This window comes from Esox lucius, chromosome 20 (assembly GCF_011004845.1).
Source record: "Esox lucius isolate fEsoLuc1 chromosome 20, fEsoLuc1.pri, whole genome shotgun sequence".
Lineage (NCBI taxonomy): Eukaryota > Metazoa > Chordata > Actinopteri > Esociformes > Esocidae > Esox > Esox lucius.
In genome coordinates, this window is record NC_047588.1 from 12,692,767 (window position 1) to 12,716,312 (window position 23,546).

General features: G+C 44.4%; 2 protein-coding genes across 3 annotated transcripts in view; one reads left to right on the top strand and one right to left on the bottom strand.

The window, feature by feature from the left end:
• vwde (von Willebrand factor D and EGF domains) overlaps positions 1-19,327 on the top strand; it is a 29,527-nt gene extending 10,200 nt beyond the window's left edge. Inside the window, exons 3-31 of the mRNA XM_020040766.2 lie at positions 2,285-2,516; positions 2,741-2,806; positions 3,286-3,518; positions 3,815-3,904; positions 4,086-4,275; positions 4,438-4,655; positions 5,005-5,078; positions 5,177-5,450; positions 5,703-5,905; positions 7,620-8,494; positions 8,628-8,764; positions 8,898-9,062; positions 10,205-10,309; positions 11,129-11,243; positions 11,623-11,885; positions 12,151-12,370; positions 13,103-13,240; positions 13,358-13,600; positions 14,486-14,920; positions 15,027-15,122; positions 15,300-15,395; positions 16,680-16,775; positions 16,942-17,037; positions 17,132-17,227; positions 17,535-17,630; positions 17,737-17,832; positions 17,991-18,086; positions 18,171-18,268; positions 18,350-19,327. Coding sequence (XP_019896325.2) covers positions 2,285-2,516; positions 2,741-2,806; positions 3,286-3,518; positions 3,815-3,904; positions 4,086-4,275; positions 4,438-4,655; positions 5,005-5,078; positions 5,177-5,450; positions 5,703-5,905; positions 7,620-8,494; positions 8,628-8,764; positions 8,898-9,062; positions 10,205-10,309; positions 11,129-11,243; positions 11,623-11,885; positions 12,151-12,370; positions 13,103-13,240; positions 13,358-13,600; positions 14,486-14,920; positions 15,027-15,122; positions 15,300-15,395; positions 16,680-16,775; positions 16,942-17,037; positions 17,132-17,227; positions 17,535-17,630; positions 17,737-17,832; positions 17,991-18,086; positions 18,171-18,268; positions 18,350-18,364 — 5,157 coding nt within the window. The 3' untranslated portion in view covers positions 18,365-19,327. The remainder of the gene's footprint in view (positions 1-2,284; positions 2,517-2,740; positions 2,807-3,285; positions 3,519-3,814; positions 3,905-4,085; positions 4,276-4,437; positions 4,656-5,004; positions 5,079-5,176; positions 5,451-5,702; positions 5,906-7,619; positions 8,495-8,627; positions 8,765-8,897; positions 9,063-10,204; positions 10,310-11,128; positions 11,244-11,622; positions 11,886-12,150; positions 12,371-13,102; positions 13,241-13,357; positions 13,601-14,485; positions 14,921-15,026; positions 15,123-15,299; positions 15,396-16,679; positions 16,776-16,941; positions 17,038-17,131; positions 17,228-17,534; positions 17,631-17,736; positions 17,833-17,990; positions 18,087-18,170; positions 18,269-18,349) is intronic.
• Positions 19,328-19,508: 181 nt separating this feature from the next.
• Positions 19,509-23,416, bottom strand: LOC105021893 (von Willebrand factor D and EGF domains). 2 transcript variants are annotated; one of them, XM_020041025.3, is made up of 6 exons: positions 23,216-23,416; positions 20,840-21,153; positions 20,591-20,686; positions 20,366-20,470; positions 19,989-20,084; positions 19,509-19,802 (listed from the first exon to the last, which is right to left on the bottom strand). In XM_020041025.3, exons 2-6 carry the CDS (start codon positions 21,078-21,080, stop codon positions 19,693-19,695), a joined length of 648 nt encoding a protein of 215 aa, XP_019896584.1. In that variant the 5' UTR covers positions 21,081-21,153; positions 23,216-23,416; the 3' UTR covers positions 19,509-19,692. The 2 variants fall into 2 exon arrangements, with proteins under 2 accessions (XP_019896584.1, XP_010888194.1); XM_010889892.4 differs by lacking the exon at positions 23,216-23,416 and having other exon boundaries at positions 20,840-21,378.
• Positions 23,417-23,546: the final 130 nt, after the last annotated feature.

The window sequence follows — 23,546 nt, forward strand, 5'->3', positions numbered from 1 at the left end:
TGTTTGGTGCAAAAACAACACTGCACATCACCCAAAGAACACCATGACCACAGTGAAGCATGCTGGTGGCAGCATCACACTTTGGGTCAGTTTTTCTTCAGCTGAAACCGGGGCCTTAGTCAGGGTTGAGGGAATTATGAACAGTTCCAAATACCAGGAAGTTTTGGCACAAAACCTTCAGGCATCCGTTAGAAAGCTGAAGATGAAGAGGAAGTTCACCTTTCAGCATGACAACGACCCAAAACACACATCCAAATCCACAAAAGCAAGGCTTCACCAGAAGAAGATTAAAGTTTTGGAATGGCCCAGCCAGAGCCCAGACCTGAATCCAATTGAACATCTGTGGGGTGATCTGAAGAGGGCTGTGCACAGGAGATGTCCTCGCAATCTGACAGATTTGGAGCGCTTTTGCATAGAAGAGTGCCACGAAAAGATGTGCCATGCTAATAGACTCCTACCCAAAAAGACTGAGTGCTGTAATAAAATCAAAATGTATTAGTTTAAGGGTGTGCACACTTATGCAACCAGGTTATTTTATTTTTTTCCCCCTCAAAGATTTCAGTTTGTTTTTCAACTGAATTGTTCACATTATAGGTCACATTAAAGGTGGAAAAAGTGTCTCATCTTTTGTCTCATCTTTTACATCACAAGAACCTGGCATTTTAACATAGGTGTGTGTAGACTTTTTATATCCACTGTACACAGTATGCCGCAACATTAACACATCAAGGCATACACATGCTGACAAGGTATACAGCTCCGGAAAGGAATAAGAGACAACTGCACCTTTTTATTTACTTTCCCAAAAAGTTGAAAAGGAAAGTTTTGAGTAAGGAACAGAAGCGTTCAATTTGCAGTGGTCTCTTAATTCTAACCATTCTGTTCCTCACTCAAAAGCTTCTTTTTCTACTTTTTTGGCAGCATTGAACAAAGCTATAAGTTATTCAAATAACATGTCATTTAGCCATAAAGCTATGAAGCTGATACAACACAAGGCTTTTTTGTTTTTAGATGGTAAAGATCTGATCCTGCGCATAATATCAGTGCTGCTCATTGTTGGTTCTTTGGATTTGTTAGATCCAGAGAATGTATTTACACCTAGTGCAGCCAGTGTAAGGCTCAACCTACAGGATATGTTTTTTTGCTGATCATTCATAGCAAATGCCGTGCCTCAGTCAGAACAGTACAGAAGAGCATTGTCCTCGTGATATAGGTCTTCCTGCACTATCCAGTAATAGCTCAGTCATGGCTTTGGTAACATGAGTGCTAGTCTTTCCTTTTGAAGTGAACATAGGCTCTTTGTACCAAGGAGACAGGGATGGTGTCAGCATAAAGCACAGGACCAAACAGATTGATAGAGAGGAGAAAGACAGGAGGAAAAACAGGAGAGAGTTAGGGGAGATGAAATGTTCCCCTGGGCTGTGCAGACAGACTGAAGGATTCAACAGAAGTATGAGCTTCCAGCTGTTTCTTCACAGGGCATCTCTGCTCTCTCTCTGAGGGAAGAGATGCTCTCATGTAGAGGTACGTACAAGCTCCACTAAAGAAGACTAAGACATTTAATGGTTTATTGTCAAGAGGCCTACTTGAATGTTACACTTTTGTTTCCTGCACACCTTTTCGGTTGTTGCTTAACTCTTGATGTATTAGTAGCCTGTGTGCTGTAAGTCACAGCCACATTTAGAATATTGTTCCTGTGTGACGTTGGTGAAATGTTGCTTCAAAGTCCCCCACCAACGATACCTATGAGCTGTGGAATTAAGTATATGTATGAAGGTGTATCTGCAGCGCGTTTTCATCACTTTGCTGCATTTATTGGCTGGTGCGTTTTAGAGCAAACCTTGTTCGTCAGGCTAACCAACTGCATTTCATTTCCTCCTAGTATGAACTAGTACAAGTCGGTACCAGACTTGTTTGTGCTGTCATGCCAATTCCTCACCACTCTGAGCGCATCCTGTCAAATTTAGATTCAACTGTTTACAATGCAATTAATTTTTTTTAAAGCTATTTGCTTGAATTAAGTGAAATAATCTGCCAGTGGAACAAGACAAATTGCTTGATATTCTAGGCATATTTTCTAAAACCAAGCATTATTATCTAATACAACTTTAGCTTGTTGAGAATAATTGACCTTATTTGAAGGAGAGTTCGATCCCCCCCCCCCCCCAAAAGCAATATGAATATACTTGATGAGACATATATTAGGCCTGTTGAAGACCTTTGCATGACCGCACAAACAGAACATTAACCGGGCTAACCAATAGTTCTCCCTGGTGTTGTTCAGGTCAACCACTGCGGGACACAGGCCCCCGTGTGGTTGTCCCTGAGGGAGGGCGAGAGCCTCCCACGGCCCCTGGAGGTGAAGCAGCTGACGGCTTGTGCCACCTGGCAGTTCTTCCTCAGCGGCAGCAAGGACTGCTGCCTGTTCCGCATCCCCGTCACCGTGCGCAACTGTGGAGACTTTTACGTCTACCTGCTCCAGCCCACCCAAGGCTGCATGGGTTACTGCACCCAGGGTATGTCCAACGGTCAACACCGACCTCCCGCTCAGGAAGTGTATGCCGTTTCAGACCTTAATATCTGCTAACTGACCTGTTTTTATGGTCTTTCTGGGCTTACTCTTTTAGAAGAGAAGAGATTAAGATGAATAGACTTGAAAGAGATAATGATTGTATTATGGTGACATTCTACACACATTCTTGAGACATGTATATTTAACTGTCTTGCTATCCCGGCGCAGCGATGTCAGACTCTGCGACGGCGGGATGTGGTCCTGGGGAGGTGGATGCTGATGGGGCGTGTAAAGGTGAGGCTGTGTGATTGTCCTACTCCATTGGCGCCACCCGTTGGAGTCAGACTGGGTCAGCGACGCCGTGCGAAGGGGAACGTAGCCCCCCACAGGTTCTCTTCACGAGCTAAACGTGTGTCCTGGCACCATGTCCCTCACCCTGTCTCCATGGAGACAACTCTTGGACAAGTCACACTTCTATGGGTTTCGGTGAAAGATGGAGGGAGGAGGGGGTCTGGGGATGAACCAGGAGGGCACCTACCGTCTGGTCTGTTCTTTCCCTGGTTAGGTTAGAGAAGTATAGGAAAAGGGCAGGATCCATTCAACCAAACTGTTCTCACAGTGACCGGCAATGTAAATGACTGGATCATGTTCAGTAGGGATCAAATTAAATACCTTCATTCCTGTTACCTTATTTGACCATTTTGCTCAATAAAACATGCAATAACATCTGCGGTGTACCCAACTGTACATCATTACCCTCTTCTCCCTTCTAGCCAGACCGCCTCCGTCCCCAGTCGTACCTGTCATAGTGGCAGAGATATCTGGGAGCATTGTCTACCTGAAGTGCAGCTTTGAGACCCACAGCCTGAACAGCTCTCTGGGCTATGTGGTGGCCTGGTCTCGCCTCTCCCCCCAAGGCAGAAAAGAAGAACTGAAACAGGAGACCACCGTCCAGTCCTTCGCTTTCATTGAGCTGGATGGTATCAACCTTAGACTAGGGGACAAGGTAGGTCTATGTTGCCACAAAGCACGGATGCAAGGTCTAGAATTTCTGTTAAGGTTTAAATTGGTGGTATGGAAGTCTGATCCCATGTGCATAAGGAAATGAAGCTGTCTTTGTTGAAAACCTAGCAGGAAAGTTCTACAGAAGCACTGCCATTTTCTAATTAACTAGTCAACCAAGTTGATATTATTTAACTGTGGTATCACATCAGTGACTTGACAAATATAAAGGGTTTTATACATCCTGTACTGAGCCTTCTCTTTCTCTTTAATGGCTGTGGCTCTTTCTCTCTTCGTCAGATTTACTGCAGTTGCTCCAGTTTCTTTCTGGACTCACCAGACATCCAGGGAACCCCAGTGGAGAGCCAAGAGTTCTTTGCCGGGATCAGGGTAAATCATACATCAAAGAGAGAGGAAGTTTTTGGAGGTTTAGTGAGTGTCTATGTGTCTGCATATTTGTGGTTTTCACTGCTGTGTGATTGTTAATCGCGCGTTTGTGTGTGTGTGTGTGTGTGTATGTTTGGTATGTGTGTGTATCTGGTTAATCGTTATTTGTCATGTGTCTCTACAGTTGAGACCAGAGGTGACCACTGTGTTTGAAGGTGGGAGGGACTATAAAATGGCTGTGGAGAGTACTATCCCTGTCCCCTGCCTTGGCGAAGCCTCCTCCTCCTCTTCCTCCTCCTCTTCCTCTTCCTCCTCTTCCTCCTCCTCCACTGAGGGGTGTACTCTGTCCCTACACCTGAGTACAAGTAATCAAGGTAAAGTGTTTGTAAGTAAGCCAGTATGCTCACAGCGTCACAACAGTGAAGTTCTTCACAGTTCAATATTTTGAATAACTGATATATTCCAATCCTCCAAATATAAAGACAAAAACACAACCAACAACAGCGCCAATCAGCATCACACAATCTTCCCGACAGGAGACAATGTGCTGGGTCCAGATGTGGTGCTGTCGTCGTGCCGGTTGGATCTGTCCCAGAGCTCGGGGTGCGCTAGCGGGGTGTGTAGCCAGGCTCTAGTTCACCTCAGCGCTGTCACAGACTTCCTCAACGATGGGGATAGGACCACACAGATCTCCATCAAACCCATAGTCTCCCCCAATTTCCTCTGGAGTGGATACACACCAAAGACTGTCCAGGTAGGGTTGTCTAAATATGGTAACCTTTCCAAGATACTCAGGTTTTCCCGGAAATCCGGTGATAGGATTCGGAATTTGTTGCTTGTTCCTTCTTAATTTTGAATGATATAACCGGGTTTAGAAAAAATATGTTTTGGGAAAGTGTGTGTTGTGCATTGTGGGCATGGTTGTCCAACTCAGTTAATGGAGAATGTGCTGTGCAACTTACCGTACAAACTGTTCGTATCTCAAACCCAAACTGTTATTTGCCATTACATTTAAAAGCATCTATTTTATCCAGATTTTTCAATTGGAAAGTGATTATGAAATCAAATGAGTTTGAAAGGTGATATGCACTCTGTGTTTTCAGATAACAGTGAAAGATGTTCCATCAGCATACTGCTATGCTTTCACCGATCCTCACATAATCACGTTTGATGGCAGGTACTTCAGTCAGTACAATATTAGCCACGATGTGCCACTATGTAAACAATCAGCGGAATAGACACTACAACTGATACACTTCATGTGTTTCCTTACAGGCAATATGACAACTACCAGATCGGGACGTTTGTTCTGTACAAGAGCACACGGCGGCCGTTTGAGGTCCACGTGCGCCAGTGGGAGTGCGGCAGCGTGGTCCACGCCGCCTCGTGCATCTGCGGTTTCGTGGCGAGGGACGGCAGCGATGCCATCGCGTTGGACATGTGCAACGGCGAGCTGGGAGACACCAGACCGCACCTGGCGGTGAAGAACGGGGACGTGGCCAGAAGCGGCATCCGCATCACAGAGTCCTACCAGGGGCGCAAAGTCACGGTCAGTGAATCCTGTGGACGTTGAAACGTACTCGGATGAGTTGGTGGTGGCAGAAATAGAAAAGAGACAGACTAGGAGCCCACGCCCTTAATAAAGTCATTACCAGCCCATAGGGTGTTTAGAAAGACATGAAGGCCATTCACTATGTAGCAGAACATCTGTTAGTCCTAAAATGAAGGTACTGTAAGGTCCAACAGATCATGATAGGCTTAAATCTGATCCTCTCTCTCTCTCTCTGTCTGCGTGCTGAAGATTACCTTCCCCTCTGGGGCATTTGTGCGTGCAGATGTCTCCGATTGGGGCATGAGTTTGACACTGAGGGCCGCAAGCTCAGATTGGGGACACACTGAGGGCCTTTGTGGAACCTACGATGGACAGATGCACAACGACCTCCACACAGCAGAAGGCGGAGCTCTGAAGGACAAAGACGTTGCAGCTTTCATTTCTGAATGGAGGTCAGTCTGAACTGATGTCCAGTCAAATTCTAACAGGCCAACCAATAATTGAAATGTAATTTTCATTGCTTTGGTTTTTTCATTCGTATACCAGTTTTGGCAGGGAACGCCACGTACTAGTCGTTAAGGGACGGTTTCTTGGACATGTCCCCAACCATTTATTGGAGAAATGCACAACAATACTTTTCATGTCTTGCTGTTAGGTTCTGCTCCTCTGGGGTAACTCACTGCCAACCCATGATTGTGTATACAATATTACTCATAACAATATGAACCCATAATATCAACAATAGCAATCTCCATAGGCAATGAGCAAATTGTGCAGTTCTAATCCCTTACCGAAGCAAAAATAACTGATGGGGGCAGGGGTGGTGGGTGGGTTTATTTTATTTAGTATTATTTTACCTTTATTTATGCAGCAAAATCAACTAAGACCAAGGCCTCTTTTACAACTGAGTCCTGCATTACAAAAATAAAAATACATTAAAAAAATAATAAAAATATATGTAAAACGTATATTATTTTTTATTTATTTAAAGAAAGTAAAAAGAATAAACAAAATATAAAAACCCAATGATAAAATATTTGTATTAGCCATGTTATAAAAAATAATTTTTGAGGTAAGATTTAAAAGAATGTCTCTGACATTCTGTGGTAATGTAGGCTGTTCCAGAGTCCAGGGGCCCATATAGCAAAGGCCCGGTTCCCTTTAGTTTTCAGTCTAGACTCTGGGACAGCCAGAAGTCCTTTTTCAGCTGATCTGAGAGGCCTTACTGTGCAGTGGGTTGAGCATGTCACTAATGTAATCAGGTGCCAGACCATATAGTGCCTTAAAAGTGATAAATATAATTTAAAAATCTACTCTGAAATTGACAATAGAAATACCATTTATATAGAGGTGTCTTATAGGCAGTAAAACATTTAACTAAAGATCACTCTGAATGTCATTCCATGAGTGTTGGGCAACATTTTATAAAGCAGTTGTACACAGTTCTGAAAGGCCCCATGGGATCTCCAGTACTATCCAGTCTTGAGTGCGTGTTTGTTAACTGCTGTTCCAACTAATTTACTCTGCTGGATAGTTGGGAGGTCTTTGCATGAATTCCTCTTATAATAACATCCACCATATCTGGCCCTTCTAGAAGTCAGTGACTCTCAGCCAACTGAAGAATATAACAGACAGTGATGATTGTGAACATTTTCGCCATTGATAAATCACAAGGCCGAATGATATATACTGACTCTATAAAATCTATTTTCTATGCTGGTGTGATTTATTCCAATAAAATTTACCAATTTTAATCTTTAGCTTATTCACCAACTCACTAACAAGTTTTAAAAGACCAATATTCAGTTAACCAAATTCCCAGGAATTTACAAGAAGCAACACGTTGTATAAAAGAACCCCCTTGCTACTGTAGTTAGACCAGTGCACATAAGAACGTGAGAAACCTGACGATTAAATAGCCAGTCTGAGTCCGATAGTGTGATCCCCAACGTCAGCTGCTATGTCACTAACAAATGACCACTCTGGTTTTCTTTCTGAGGTGGCTATACACATTTCTTTAGATATGAAATCAGAGGGCTCTTTAGCCTGTTCCAATTGTGGAAACAGTGTGGATCAGACGCTATTATTTTATTGATCTCTATGTGTTTCCGGTACAGTATCTCCAAAGAGGTCCTAACTGATGTTTACGTATATCTCTTTCGGCAGACTCCCTCCAGGTAGCAGCTTGTTTGACACCGTCCCGTCCTATCAGAGTGCCCCTAACCCCCACAGGTACTGTAACTGTGTAGGAGATTCCCAGCGAACCAGCTCTCAGTCAATCCCCGACTCAACCTGCTCTCAACATGGCAACGTGAGACTCGACACTATCATCCCCAGTCTAGACGTCACGGCAGAATACATCCGCTCAGTTGAGCTCTTCAAAGGCCACCACCAAAACCACCACCACAGACAAACAGGCCGAACCCCAGTGAACTCCAATCAGCACGGCCAGGCCCGTGACACTGTTTCCCTGCCTAGAGGAAGAGGGTCTCCCTTAAAACGCTCCAGCCATGGAGCCAACAACCAGAGGAGACGTGGAAGGCGCCAGTCTTTTCAGCTCCTCCCCAACCCGCAATACCAGAGCCTCAGCCAGTCTGACCTGGAGGGCTTAACCTATTTCTTCCCTGAGGACCATGAGCTGGTGCTCGAGCCCGAGTCCTCCCCTCCCCCCACATGGCCCACCTTGTCTGGGCTAACCCAGCTCAAGGCCAGGGCGGAGTGCCAGCGGGCGTTAGCAAACTCCAGCATAGCCCTGGGCTGCAGCCGGTTACTAGGCCCAGCCATAGTGAGCCGGGTGGTGGGTATGTGCGTCAGGGACCTCCAGCTGAAGGACCAGCAAGTCTGGCTTGGGGCCACTTTGCCTCTTCTGGAGAACGAGTGTGAAAGGCGGCTGGTGGAGGAAAGGGCGGGAAAAGGAGAGTACCAGGATGCGCTGTCTTTCCTCAGGTGTCCTGATCTGTGTAATGGGAACGGGCTGTGCTCTGAGTGGGGATGTGGGTGCTTCCCTGGGTTTGGCTCATACGACTGCAGCCTAATCTCCGGTAAGGAGAGGGACGGGTGGATCTAACATCATACCACAGCCATACTGGGGGGGGGGGGGGGTTGTCAACCCACTTACAGGCTTTTTTCTTCTGCTTTTCCTTTGTGTATCTGCTGCATTTTGGGATGGTTAAGACCAGACGCCCGAGATCACGGAGCTGGAGAATGAGGGTCTATGTAACATTAGAGAGAGTGACTGCTCTGCTGTGCAAGTCTTTGGACATGGCTTCAAACACTCCTATGGACTCAAGTGTGAATTTGTGAAAGAAAAGGTACCATACCCCCAACGTACACACCTTCATGTGTCATACACTATGAAGTTAGCAGTCAGTTCCATTTATTTATTCATAGAATTCCATTGTCCCTTATCTCTGCTGCTTCTGGTTCTGTGCGGTTGTGATCCAGTTTGTGGACGGGCAGTGGACCTTGGACGAGCCTCGGTTTGCGTTGGCAACCTTTGTGGATGAGTCATCCCTGAAGTGTAAGCTCCCCCTGGAGGACAGACGACTCTCTGCAGGCTTGGATCTGGACACGGCCACCAACCTACCACTGGCGCGTTGGCAGATCAAGGTCAGTGTCTTTAAGGGACGGTTTCTCGGACAGTGATTAACTCTAGTCCTGGACTGAGATTTTCCATTGAACTTGATGTTTTAGTCCAGCCACAGTAGGGCTGCCGCGAAATAAGGGTATTGATGATAACCGTGATATTTAAAAATGAAATATTGATATCATGTTAATTATACACATTATTTTATTGTATGCAATAGGCGGAAATGACGTTCACATGAAAAAGCTTTTTGATATTATACATGTGCTTAAACTACGAGTCTGGACCTATATACTGGCACTGAAATCAACTCATTACCCCACTAGAACCCCCAGAGAGTTCCGCAAAGACAGACCGTTTTTGTAGCCTATTCACTTGGAGAAAGTGTGTTTTTACAAAAAACCCTGTCAGTTTTTCTATAGCTCATTCATGTACTTTAACAATGAGTCTGGACTTATACACTGGCATTTGAATTAATGCAAAGATGTACCGTTTTCGTAGCCTATTCACTAGGCAAAAACTGTGTTAGTCCTTGTGGATCTTTTGTTCATCACTTCATCTGGTTGCCTTTTCACTATCCATTATGTGTTATTGCTCTTTTTGTACTCTTTTATTTATTTATTTGTACAGTTAAGGTTACAGACTCTCCACCTACATACACTAGTTTGAGTTTACTTCATTTGCCAAAAGAGAAAAAACACACAAAAAAAGTTATAGATTAATTTGACTGATAGCATTAGTATAATTTTTTTCGTAAACATTTCTATAGATATCACAATAATATCATTATTGTGAATTATTTTGGCCGCGATAATCATGTAGTGAATATCTGATATTGTGAGAGCCCTAAATCCAGCGCTTCAGCTTAATCTTTGCCTGCAAAGCTAGCCCTGTCTGAGCAGGGGCCATTTTTATGCTTTGACAAAATGATCCTACTCATCGATGATTCCCATCCACTATTTGGGAATGGGCCAAGGGCCCAACAAATACAACTGTAGAACCAAGCCATAATCAATAGTACTGCATTGCATTTCTCTGCCCTAGCGTTGGGTTTTGATTTTGTTTTGACACCTATCAGATGGTTACTTCTAATAGTAGCTTCTGTGAACATCTGAGAAGATATGTTACCGGTAATCCTTATTAAGTAATTACATTATCTTGACAGGTTTCCAATGATGGCTACGGCTACAGCAATGCCAAGATCCTAACCCTGTTTGATGGAGCCTGTCAGATCTGCACATTTAGCCATGATGTTCTCTGCACCTTGAGGGTAGGTTTCACTTGGTTTTAATGGTATCACAATATTTCTGTGGAGTTCAGAATTTGTAAAAGCATTTATGTGAGATCAGTACAGTATTACAGGAACCATGACCCAGGATTTCTAATTATCTTCTTTGTAGATTTTTATTTGATTTAGCCGTTTCTTGTTTTTACCAAGTTAATCAAGAACATGTATTTTCTTATAGTTGTTGTATTTTTTCAGGCCCTAACATTTAGCAGGTAGGGTACATTAGTCAGTTAGCAATCTCCTGTTCCAAGCAACTAACAGTAGCATGTAGGGTGAATTGTCTAGCCCAAAAGAGGATTTGTCACCATGACAGCTCATGGAATTGATCTAGCCAACTTTTGGTTTCAGCAACCTTTCGTTTACTCACCTAGCAATACAATCTGCGGGTCTGCCCCTTTCAAAGCAAGATGTGACTACTTCTCCCATTAGTTATGGCGACAGATTCTTCTTCGGAGCTTGAAGAAAACATTTCTCAGCCAAACAATTGGTCTCCAGTGGTCTGTTAGCAATGGAATGTTAACAGACCACTATAGAAGTGTTGCGGTAGAGAGGAGAGGATAAAGCTCCTTCTCTGCCATCTCTTAATACAGGAAACAGTTAGATGTTCATCCACATGTAGAGTGTGACTGTTACCATTCACCGGTGTGTCGGCATGAAGACAATGCTAACCTTGTTCTCTTTTAGCAAGTCAAGTGTTCCTGATTTCTAGTTCAATAGTAAGGGTTTGAAGTTTTCTAAAAGGCAAACAGATGCTAAATTATACCCATTATGTCAATTTTCTTACTATGTATCAATCCCCAGGAGAGAGCCTGCATCATTGACAGTGTGTGTTATGCAGAGGGGGACCGGAATCCCAGTAGCCCTTGCCTGATGTGCCAACCAGACTCTTCCAGATACACATGGTCCATCGCTGAGAGTAACTACAACGTCCTCTACAAATGCTACATTATATATTACTTCACTTTTAACTCTATATAACACCATGGGCTCAGCATTGGTCATGTTCCCAGGAACCAGGTCTAATTGGATCAGAGTAAGTCCTTTGGGACTTATCTATAATTGTGATTACAGTTTAAATTCTTTGTGCTGAGTTTCTGTTTTGTTTAAGAATCCTTATTCCTACAAAATGAGGCCAATTACAGCAGGCTAAAGAAATGAACTGATGGGTTAAAATTGAAAAAAGGAATCAAGATGGCAATAAACCAAGACAGAATATATAGAGTAAATATTTGTCATGCGTTGGTGTGAATGGGAGATATTATTTCAATTTTAAACATTTTCATGGCCCCCACCAGAGAATGAGCCTCCGGTATTCCAGGGCAGAGGCCAGCGTCTGCAGACATTCCAGGGGGAGAACTTTGTGTACCAGTTGGAGGCCAAGGATCCAGAGGGCTCAGCGGTTCTGTTCACCCTGGAGTCAGGTCCCAGCGGTGCGTTCCTCTCCCCCGCTGGCCTGCTCGTCTGGAAGGCCACTGAAGCTGTCACCTCCGCCACTGTGCAGACCTTCCACTTCACCGTCGCTGATGACTGCAGCGCTGAGACGCGTGCCTCCGTCCAGGTGGGTCTCGTGCAAAGTCCTGCGTCGTCAAGGCTGCTGAAATATATCAGAATGTGATAGCCGAAAGTCATAGCTTCTGTTTAACATAAAAGGGAGCTGTGGGATTCTCATTGATTTTCACCCATTAAAAATGTCTCATATTAGCGTACAAGCGGGACATTTACAATCCCGATACAGTAACATGCTCATGTTTCAGATGCCAATATTCTTCCAACAGAATCGTTCACACGCTCTACTTACGTTCCATTTCACTGTTTGTCCCCAGGTCTCTGTGCTGTCCTGTGACTGTCTGAATGGGGCTTCCTGTGTTCCAAACATAAAGCTCCCCCCGGGCAGTGGGGGGTACCTGTGTGTCTGTCCTGCTGGCTTCAGAGGGGACCGGTGTGAGGTAAACATAGACGATTGTAAACCCAACCCCTGCCGCCTGGCCAGGTGTGTAGACGGACCCAACTCTTTCTCCTGCATCTGTCCTCCCGGAATGACAGGTACTCCACACAACCAGCACATCACCGCAAACTGTAATATTATAGGAACTGTCCATTGGTCTCGTGTCAGATAACGTGAAGATGTGGCTTGTGGCACCTGTGTTACAATGAACACTGGAGGACTGCGTTCCGTCCATATTAACACTATTGCTCATTATTGTATCTCAGACGCTCCATGACTCTGAGAGTCTTGTAACTTTTATTATTTATCAAGCTGTTTTGACACGCAGCTTATGAAGCATATTAGTTCTTGTGAACGCTCTTTTCATTGTATGAATAGTCCAAACAAGCCATGCCAAATGTCCTTCCCCGGTTCAGTGAGTTTTTAGTGTCATGTGTTGTTTGTACGTCACATCCGGTTTGTGTGTGAAGAGCTGAGCGGGCGTGTTGTTGTGTATGTGTTCCAGGCATGTTGTTGTGTCTGTGTTCCAGGCATGTTGTTGTGTCTGTGTTCCAGGGGTGTTGTTGTGTCTGTGTTCGTGGGGTGTAGTCGTGTCTGTGTTCCAGGGGTGTTGTTGTGTCTGTGTTCCGGGCATTTAGTCGTGTCTGTGTTCCAGGCATGTTGTTGTGTCTGTGTTCTAGGGGTGTTGTTGTGTCTGTGTTCCAGGGGTGTTGTTGTGTCTGTGTTCCGGGCATTTAGTTGTGTCTGTGTTCCAGGCATGTTGTTTTGTCTGTGTTCCGGGCATTTAGTCGTGTCTGTGTTCCAGGCATGTTGTTGTGTCTGTGTTCTAGGTAATACGTGTAGAGAGGATGTGGATGAATGTGCCTCAGAGCCGTGCTTCCCTGGGGTGGGCTGCAACAACACCCTGGGCTCCTACACCTGTGGTTCCTGCCCAGACGGGTACACTGGGGATGGGACGAGCTGCAGGGGTGGGTCCAGCTCTTTCTGGTTCTTCCTTTACCTCTGCCTCCGACCTCCGACTCTCAGCTCTATGCTTCTCTAGTAATAATCATACTCTCCTTCCCCCTCTCCTGTTGGTAAACCAGGGTCCTTGGTTGGTAAGGCTGATGAGCTTTCTCATAGAGTGTCTGTTCCCGCACCACCAAGCGGAGGTCACCAGGGTCCTGGCAGGGTTAAGCCCTCCGACCAGGCCCATTGCTCCAGACAACCATGTTACCCAGGGGTGCAGTGCTTCCAGAGTCCACACGTGTCAGCCGGCTACATCTGCGGACCTTGTCCACCAGGGCTGCACGGCAATGGACACACCTGTAGTAGAAGTGGCACAACAGGTGAGAAGCAGATGCTTGATGGGTGTGTTTATTACCAATTATGTGTTTAGTTTAAGGAAATTCAATAGACCAATTTGGAGTGGGCGTCACGGTTACATCACTGAAGTTTGGTGGTGGCATAAAACTTCTAATAAGTGTAGGGAAACGGGCCAGATCCTCAGGCTAAAGGAAGGATGTCAGAATAGGAATGCAAAAAAGACGGCCTTAATTTTTATAGAATATTGTTGTTGAAGCCACCCTTTGAAGCTAAATGCAGACATTTATGGTTGCAAGCCATTAGACTGGACTGATGAAATCATCTGGAATGCTCGTCTCTGCAGTGCGAGCATTCCAGATATAAGCCAAAGTTTTGTCCACTGTTCATCACACAGGCAACATTGATGATGTACTGTAGTTATAATAATAACGATAAATTTGTAACAGCAGCAACCACAAAGCTGGCATTCTCAGTAGGCTATTTCACAATGGTAAACACCACGGACCAATGTTAGCAACATTAGCTAGCTTGTAAGCTGTGTTAGCATGCAAACAAACGAAATAGCTCATACTTCTGTCACTTTCTGCCACCAGTTTGGCTCCCCCCCCCAAAAAAAAATCATTGCTGTTTACTAACACAAAAAGGGTTTATAGCCGGGCTTAAATGGGCTTAATTCATAGTTGAATTGATTGCTCATACAGTCACCTGTAAAATGATTGACACCCAAGATAAAGAGCAGAAAAAGTATAATTATTTTGGAGGTGACTATAGTTATCTCCTAGAAAGGTTTATAGTTATGCCAATGTTACTGATTTACATACATCTTTAGGTTTAGATGGTGGAGGTGATGGAGGTTTTATGATGAGTTCATTTTCAAGCTCTATCCTCTAACTTCCAGTGTTTTTCAGGACAGAGGCCAGTCACCTCCGACAGAACAGAGGGACCTTCCATTGTGACCCAAGACTTCAGCAGTGAAATAATCGACATCACTTCCACCTCCTCCTCCTCCTTCATCCCAAGCAGGAGGAAAACTGAGGGTCCCCCAGTGAGTAGCAGGAGAGGCTCTTTCGTGGAGACAAAGACACCAATCATCCTTGAAGACCAAACTCTAACCAGAGTTTCCACCCCAACCAATCACAAAAGAGATCAGAGCAACAAGGAGGGTCTGACCCTTTTGATCCCTGACCTAAGCCACGGGGTCAGGTGGGGGTCTTCGTCCCCCATAGTGACCTGTGCAGATGCGCCATGCTTCTCCGGGGTGACGTGTGAGCCCACTGTCACAGGTTCCTTTAAGTGTGGCCGCTGCCCATTCGGTTACACTGGAGATGGGATCATCTGCAAAGGTTAGCATCCAGGTTTTGTTCATTGTTTATATCTTATAAACATTCAAATACTTGGATGTTTAGTATACTGTCGATTCCCATGAAACGGTGATGCTGTGTATTTCAGCTGTGTGCCGGCATCTATGTGGGAGGAATATGGAGTGCTCTCTACCTAACACCTGCACTTGTAAGGACGGCTACACAGGATATAACTGCCACATAGGTAGGAAGAACGCTCACAGTTTAATGAGACTCTTCACAGTTTAATGAGACTCTTCACAGTTTAATGAGACTCTTCATGGTTTTTGCGGTTACAAAACAACAATGAGAAATCAGTAAATTACAGTATGTTTGCCGTTACACATATGAGCTTTCTTTCATGAACCTTTAAACTTCTCAGCTGTCTGCCGACCTGACTGCAGGAACCAGGGAAAGTGTGTCAAGCCAAATGTGTGTGTCTGTCCCGTGGGCTACAGCGGACCCACGTGTGAGGAAGGTAAACACATCATCCCACACATCCTGGTACTGCAAGCCTGCCATGTCTGTGGAATCCAACGTCCCCTCTCTCTCTTTTGGAGCAGAGACACCCATTTGTTGTTATTTCCCTCACCTGTGTTCTACATCACTGTCCCTATTTAAATGATTCTTTCCCTTGTTTATCTTGTCTGTCATTATTTGGATTCTGTTTCATCAGTAATATTGTTCTGTTTAGTTTTCTTGTTCCGCCATAGTTTTGTTGTGTCTTAGTTCTTTTTATTTAAAGTCCTCTTTTCTGTGCCTGTGTCCTGCTTCTTAAAGGGCACTGTTACAAAATGAGGACACAGTGGCTGAAAGGAGACCTCGAAAAGACAGGGAAAGTGACTGTTTGGCGGGTAACTCCCCCGAAAAGTATTTTTTAGGGGGGCGGCAATGGTGGTGGGTGTAGCGACCGGGTGCGTCACTCACTGGGAGTGCCCGCAGCTTTAGGATGCATCGGTTTTCCATGTCCGGCATGGAACCCCGGCAGAGGTGAATCCAGGAGTAGTGGCTGCTGTAGAAGGACATGGGTTCTCCCACCCTACCAATGGTCTGTTCTGCCCGCTGCGTGGTCATTGGTTCCCAGCTGTCTCTGATGGCCCTTCCTGTTAGTTCCTGTTTTGGGGCTGGCTGTTCCTGTTTGCCTACCTAGCTCTCATTCCAGCACTCCGTGGGTTTCGGCGGAGCTCCGGCATCGGAAGCTGCCCGCATTAGCTGTTGAGAATTCTGTCATGGCTTAAGAGGCAGCAGATGGTAACAAGATTTCAAACAGAAGGATTTAATGAGCAATTATAGAAAAAAGAAGTCAAAGGCGCTAAGCACAAACCGAGGAATACTTTCTCAGAGCAAATAACAATCTTCAAACCTAAGAAGCAAGCAAATGCACAAGGAACACATGCAAACAAACACTGACAATACTCAACAAAGACTGGGGGACACATAAGGAACTAAATACACAGGTTGGTTGGGGAATAGAGTCCTGGTGTCCAGTTGTGTGTAATGGGCATAACGAGACAGTCCTGGATGGGCTGGAAAAGGAACATTTGGTTGGTGGCAGCTTGTGGGCCGGTGACACTGAAACGCTGGCAGAGGCGGGTGTGATACTAACAGACGTTGGGCAGATAGTACAAACACATCTGGGACTAGGCTACGCTCCTTACTCTAAATGGTATATAATTAAATGCTATGCAATTGAAGGTTATATAATTGTATAGATTGTATATTTCCTTGGTGTAACTGTGTTCTCTGATTGCTGTGTTTTCAGCCAGATGCGAGCCGTCCTGTCAGCACGGAGGAACCTGTCTGGTCCGAAATCTGTGCACCTGTCCCTATGGTTACGTAGGACCAAGATGTGAAATCAGTGAGAGATCATTCAACACATTTAAACTTCACTGGCATGTATAATGTGTTTCCTTACCATCCCTGAAAACAGTGTGTGCTTGCCTAAAAACCCTGTGTGGATGTGTGCCGGGTCTAAGAATTGTTGGTGTGTAATTGTGTGTGTGTGTGTGTGTGTCTCCATTTAGTGGTGTGCAACAGGCACTGTGAAAACGGAGGGGAGTGTGTTTCTCCTGATGTGTGTAAATGCAGGCCCGGCTGGTATGGACCCACATGTCACTCAGGTAACTCCAGTCCAGTTTGGTTCTGAGATTCAGGCCCATGTGCCAACCTGTGGTCTTGACAACTGGATCTGAGTGTCACATTCTGCCCCCTCAGCCGTGTGCAGTCCGGTGTGTTTGAACGGTGGGACGTGTGTCAAACCCCAGGTCTGTGCCTGTCCCGGGGGCTTCTACGGCTCCCAGTGTCAGATTGGTAAGTGACAGTGCCAATAGGTCAACTTCCTCTTAGTGCCCTAAAGCACCTGTGGGCTGTCCAACCCTGTCCCCGGGGATCTACCGTCCTGTAGCTTTCCTCTCCAAACCCCATTTATGACTAACCCGATGAAGCTTCTCACCCAGGTAACTAACCCAATCAGGTATGATCACTTAGGACAGGAGGGAAAACCTACAGGACGGAAGCTCTCCAGGAACAGGATTGAGCGTCCCTGAATTAAGGAGTCTAGATACTGTAAACGCTCGGCTGCCTGTCAACTCGGTACTTTGGCGTGTCACTGTTTCAGCTGTGTGCAGCCCTCCCTGTAAGAACGGAGGTCAGTGTATGAGGAACAACGTGTGCTCCTGTCCCGAGGGCTACACTGGGAAGAGGTGTCAGAAGAGTGAGTACTGTTGCGCCCCCCCCCCCCCCTCCCCCAAACAACATCCTCTGTAACCAGCCCGTAACCACCTAGCTAAGTATATTTGACCGGAACCTGAATCTTCCAGGTGTCTGTGACCCGATGTGCATGAACAAGGGGAAGTGTGTGAGTCCCGACGTCTGCTCCTGTGCCTCCGGGTGGAGGGGGGCGAGGTGTAACGTCCGTGAGTCACGACAAGTTCTACATCTACCGCTAACCTGACGACGTTTAAACAGGCCTTCACAATGCTAAGCCACTCTGTGTGTGTGTGTGTGTGTGTGTGTGTGTGTGTGTGTGTGTGTGCGTGTGTGCGTCTACATGCGCGTGTTTGCGCCTGACTAGCTGCGTGCCTGCAGAAGTGTAAGAACGGCGGTGAGTGTGTGGGACCCAACACCTGTCACTGTCCCACGGGATGGGAAGGACTGCAATGTCAGACTCGTGAGTACTTCGATCTACAGCCGTAAATAAACATACATGTACATGCTGACTCCACACCCCCCGCCCATCTGCCCTGGCTCACAGCCGTCTGCAAGCAGAGATGCCTGAATGGGGGGAGGTGTGTCCTGCCGAACTTCTGCCACTGCCGCAGCGGATACACCGGCGTCACCTGCGGGTCAAAGGTCAGCACTGGGTCACAGTCGGCACATTTTTAGACACTCATATGTTTGTACTGTAAATATAAATATCTCTGCTCTTCATAGGCGCCACTGGAATAAGGGAAATGATGGAAGATGAGGAAGCTTAACGAAATGTGCACGAGAAACAACCTGTGCTGTGTGTCTGGGTGTGTGTTTGAAGGTGTGTGTGTGTGTCTGGGTGTGTGTTTGAAGGAGTGTGTGTGTGTGTGTGTGTGTCTGGGTGTGTGTTTGTAGGTGTGTGTGTGTGTCTTAGTGTAAGTGTGTGTACATTAACGGGAGGCCTGGATATATTGCACTTGTCTAATATTCCCTGTATGTTACTACCTCAATGCTCAAGGTAGCACAGTGTTGGAAAGCCCTTGCATAAGGATTACATAACATATTCATAAACAATGTATAATACTATGTTAAGCTCCGCATGTCCATACAGAAATGATTCTGCCAATTGTGCTTTGAGGTCTCAAACCACAATTGTTTTTTCTGGGATCTGGTAGACATAAATGAATGTATCTTTTGCATGTAATTGTGTTTTATTGTCCTAATGCTGGTCACTGCACACAGTATTAGATCATAGTGTAAGAGACTAGAATCCGATTAAAAACCAGTTGATGGTTCATTGAAGAAAAATCTAGCTTTCTGAATACCCCGTTCTCTTTTTGTTTCTTGTCTTGTATTGATTTACTTTGCTGTTGAAAGTGTTGTTGTTGCCTAAACTGTTGTGCACTGTTGTTGTTTTTAGGTAGAGTTCATGGGTAAATCATCACATAATTATGCATTGGAATGTAATTGGTTGATATTTTGGTCCACATCCAGGTCCATCTGCATGTGCAGACCTGTTCTGAGTATAAATTCAGATGTACTTGATCACTTAACATTATATAGGTTCAGCTTTGTGAGGCAGAAGTGAAGTTGCAGCAATAGTTGTCACTTCCTGTTTTAACCACAGAATCTATCCAGCAGATATCATACGTAGGTCTAATGAAAACAGTTATTTGAACATTTTAGACTCATTTAAACCTTGTTGTTGTTGTAAATCAAGCATATGGAGAAATAAAATATTTTGTCATTTTGTTCATGTTCAAGAAACTCATTGACTGGTTAAAATACTTGTAATGCATGTAATGCATAAGGGGTTTGCTCAAACTAAGGGTTCTATTGCTATAAATATGTACTGCGATGAAAAAAAGATATCAAGAAACATGTACTTGTATACACATTTATTGTAGCACAAATACAAATGTGTATAGTACATATGAAGTGGACAGTTCAAGGTTAATGTTAACACAGTTCAATGGTCCTTCAAAAATGATTTAAAAAGCAATGAGCTAATATCTAGAGCACCAGGTTTGGAATACGGTGTTACAAGGCCTTTGACTGGCCCTCTTTGACCTCTAACCCCTACAGGGTCAAAACATCTTCCTCTCCTCACAGCGTGGTCCAAAGTAAGGAGCCCGACAGCGGCACGCATCAGGCGACACACATTTACCTCCGTTCAAACAGGGCCGGTGACACACAGCTGCAAGATACATAGAGGTGAAGGGTCATCAGAAAAAGGGTTATGATGTTTACATTTCTGAAACTAGAATGGTTGAGAGTGATAGGGCCTACATGTCTGAAGATATGGTATGACATGTTGGTTTAGTGTCAAATCTGTGAGTGAGAGTGAGCCACTTCTGTTTCTGAGTGTGTTACTGTCATTCACCAGTGTGGCAGGCTCCCCCCAGCCAGCCCTCTGAACAGCTGCAGATTCCAGGAGCCACACAACTACCCCCGTTCCTGCATCCCTGAGGACAGATCGCTGGGGAAACATTACCACAACGCATTCTTAACATTCCAGGAACCAATAAATCACCATAATACATTTGGCCAAGAAGGCTTCCTGTGTCCCATTCCGGTGCAATGAAAATAATGATTCCATATTGGTTTTGTCCTTTGTATTTAAGTACGTCTTGGTACTGCAATTAAGTTGCTAAGTTTACAGGATTAGCACACCCCTGCTGATTAATGACAACGGAGCAAGCAATCCCACTTATGCTTTCACCTCTGTGTGAATTAGGCTAATTAGGGATGTAAACAAACCCTCTTGGCATTTGGAGCCAGTCCAGCTAGAAGGACAGATGCACTTGGCCACTCCATTGACAGCGATGCATTCCCCACCGTTCCAGCATCCACTATCGCAGTTCACTGGAAAAGATGAACATGAATTCTTATCATCGACAATGCCCCCACGTCATCGTTAACGATACATTTGTATTATTGCAACGTTTCATCTATTTTCTCAACATGAACAGAATCATAAAGTACCTTTATGACAATATTTTCCACCAAATCCAGAAGGACATCTGCATTTTCCAGGGCGAAGGCACTCTCCTCCATTCTTACATTTGGGATAGCAGTTCGCTGTTCAAACAAAACAAAAACATGCAGTGTATTCATGATCACATCTAAAATAAGTCGGTATGCAACATTTACATTGGCATAAATTCGGTATTTCACAATCACTTCAATTTAAAAGTTTGCCTTTCTCGCAAGGCAAAAAAGTTGTAACATCACCATACTGGCAGGTCTCTCCCTCATAGCCTCGATAGCAGAAGCAGGTGTTGTTTCGAATGCAGATGCCAGCATGTTGGCACGGAGGGTTGCACGTCGCTGTGGGGTCAAAAACAAACGGCACCGCCACCCCTCGTGGAGCATCGGATCGTGCCGCGCAGATGCCTACAACTGTAACCAAGCAGGCCAGCAGCGCGAGGTCCATCTTCAGCGATTCGGTAAAACAGCAGCGAACGAGACCCATCCTCTTCAATTGATGGTCAATGGGAACTGGTGTTCAAACTAAATTCTTTAAGCGTTTCTCCACGTCGCCCCAGCTAATGGACAGAGAAACGACATGTACAGCAGTGGTTAGTGAAGAGAATGGAGAAAGGGGATGGAGAGGGGGTGGGGTGGGGTACATATGACTGGGAGTCGAGTTGGGGGAGAACCTCGCCTCCATTTCCTCTCGGTAAGCGATTCTACAGAATTGAAAAAGCCTGAACATTCAAACATATTTAACACTGCAAAGAAAGCACTCCCTGTTTTGAATTGATGTATTGCCAAATGTCTCAGAACTCTGCCAGGACCCCAACTTACGAAGGGCGTCAAAACATCCAACAGTCCATTCCCTTATCTGTTACACATAAATACCAGTTTGAATAGCCAATAGTGTTACACATAAATACCAGTTTGAATAGCCAATAGTGTTCACATTACAATGAACATGGTAAATTGTCTGGTTTCATTATGTTCTATGCGCATGGTCAGACGTATAGGCTATTAGACCTAGCCTTGTAAAGCCAACTGAGTTTGAACTCGACCAATTTCATAATGTTAGGTACTGGCTTGGCTACCCTTTTTCTCCCTGGAAAACTGGCTAGTAGAGAAGATACTGTAGATGTTGAGCTGCATGTCTCTGCTGTGAAAATCCTTTAACACTAGCAGCACACATGGAAAAGTAATTTGTTTACATCTGGAAAAGGGAACATCTATTTGATCTATGGAGAAAGTTGTCTTTAATACCACTCAAACAACCGGTCAAGTCTTCCTGACTTCCGTTGCACTGATAACTATGCGTATGAATTGTTCAAAGTCCTTTTATATCTAGTGTAATTGAGACACAATTGGAATTATATACAAATGATTTATTATACCTTGTTTGTCTTGGCCTCATTTCTCAGTTCAGGTCTAAAAACATGAACTTGTACAATGACATTTGCAGTACTTATTCAATTGCCGTAAAAGTACCCATTTTACCTTCTACATTTTTACCTTTTCTCCCTGAAAATCAGCCTTGCTTTCCATTTTCTGAACATGACATGTGAGAGTCTGAAACCAGCATCACTTCCTGAATCAATTTTACTTTCCAGACATCTTGGATCATGCTGAGGAAGAACAGTAACTTAAACGCCATAACAACCCAGTCAAATGTGCTAATGACTTTGGGTCATTTTTTTTATCCTGACTGGCTGTGTGTTAATGGATTTTTTCTAGACCAAACTATTAATACAGAACAGACCAGCAGTTGAGTATACTACAGTGTATTGTATTTGACCTTGTAACTTGTTCAACTGAATTAAACTATACTACTTTAAGTGTACTGTGACCTAGTATATTGAATACAACTGTACTGTACCCAACAGCCTAGATTAGGTTAAATTTGGATCTGGTCAATGCCCAAATTTTTACTTGTTCAGGGGTGGAGCTCAATAGAATTATACCCACATTGTGAAAGTTTTTCACATTCAAATTTTGTTTGTTCAGTAGATGCTCTTACTCAGGGTGAGCTAGTGAACTGAACTAAAGTAGCTAAATAACCAACAATTCAGCCTTAGAAAAATAAAAATAAACGAATTCTCTAACTGCTACTGATAATGGGATTGTAGTTGAAGGGATGATTGGTTGGTTGATTCTGAATATTGGGCTACCATCATGATCATTGATATTGTCTTTTCACCTTTAATTCTGCACTGAAAATACACATGACATCAACGTTTTGGAAAATACATCTGCCATACATATTTTCAATGTAATTTAGCTTTTACTGGAAAATCCAAATCCTGTCCATTAATATGCTGAATCCAGTGAAACTCAATCTCTCTCAGAGTTGGTAGTGGTTGGAAATGGTGCTTGTAAGTACTGCACGTGACCATGCATTTTGTCTGTGTCTGGCCAATTAGGAACCAAGCCCTGACTTGAACCATGGAGGAAGTCCACTGCCGTTTTAATGATAGCAACAGATGCGTGGGAAGCACACCGTTACACATAGGAGACCTCAAGTACTGGTGAACATCTGTAAACAAACAAAGTAGCACACGGATATGCATTCAGAACAATCTTATCATCTATTCAGAGATCATACAAGACCAGGATATGGATTTACACAAGAGTACTCACCTGTTTAGGAGCATGTAGAATATAGTAATACATGACACAAAGTACTGTATGACAGCAAACGCATGCTTAATATTGTCTGTAGTGACTATTTTGTCTTGAGTTTGTCCTTTGTCACCTTGGTGTTGACTGGGGGAATCTTTGACGCTTGTTTGTTTCAATAAACCAAAAAGTATTCAAGAGAGTAAAGTTGAAAAATATATGGTCCTTTATAATTACAACAGATCCTTTATCTGGTAAATAAATTATAAGGCAGACTGAATATTGTTAAACTAAAGAACACAAAGAAAAAGAGCAGCGGTTTATGCAACAGTTTGTAACAAGGTCAAAAAGC

What these genes read in the sequence shown, in the direction of transcription:
- LOC105021893 (XM_020041025.3), bottom strand. Translation starts at nt 21,080, where the DNA reads ATGGGTCTCGTTCGCTGCTGTTTTACCGAATCGCTGAAGATGGACCTC. An exon ending in GGGAGAGACCTGCCAGTATG is followed by an intron (nt 20,687 to 20,839) that starts GTGATGTTACAA and finishes TTGTTTGAACAG; the next exon opens with CGAACTGCTATCCCAAATGT. An exon ending in GGGGGGAGCCTGCCACACTG is followed by an intron (nt 19,803 to 19,988) that starts GTGAATGACAGT and finishes TGTATCTTGCAG; the next exon opens with CTGTGTGTCACCGGCCCTGT.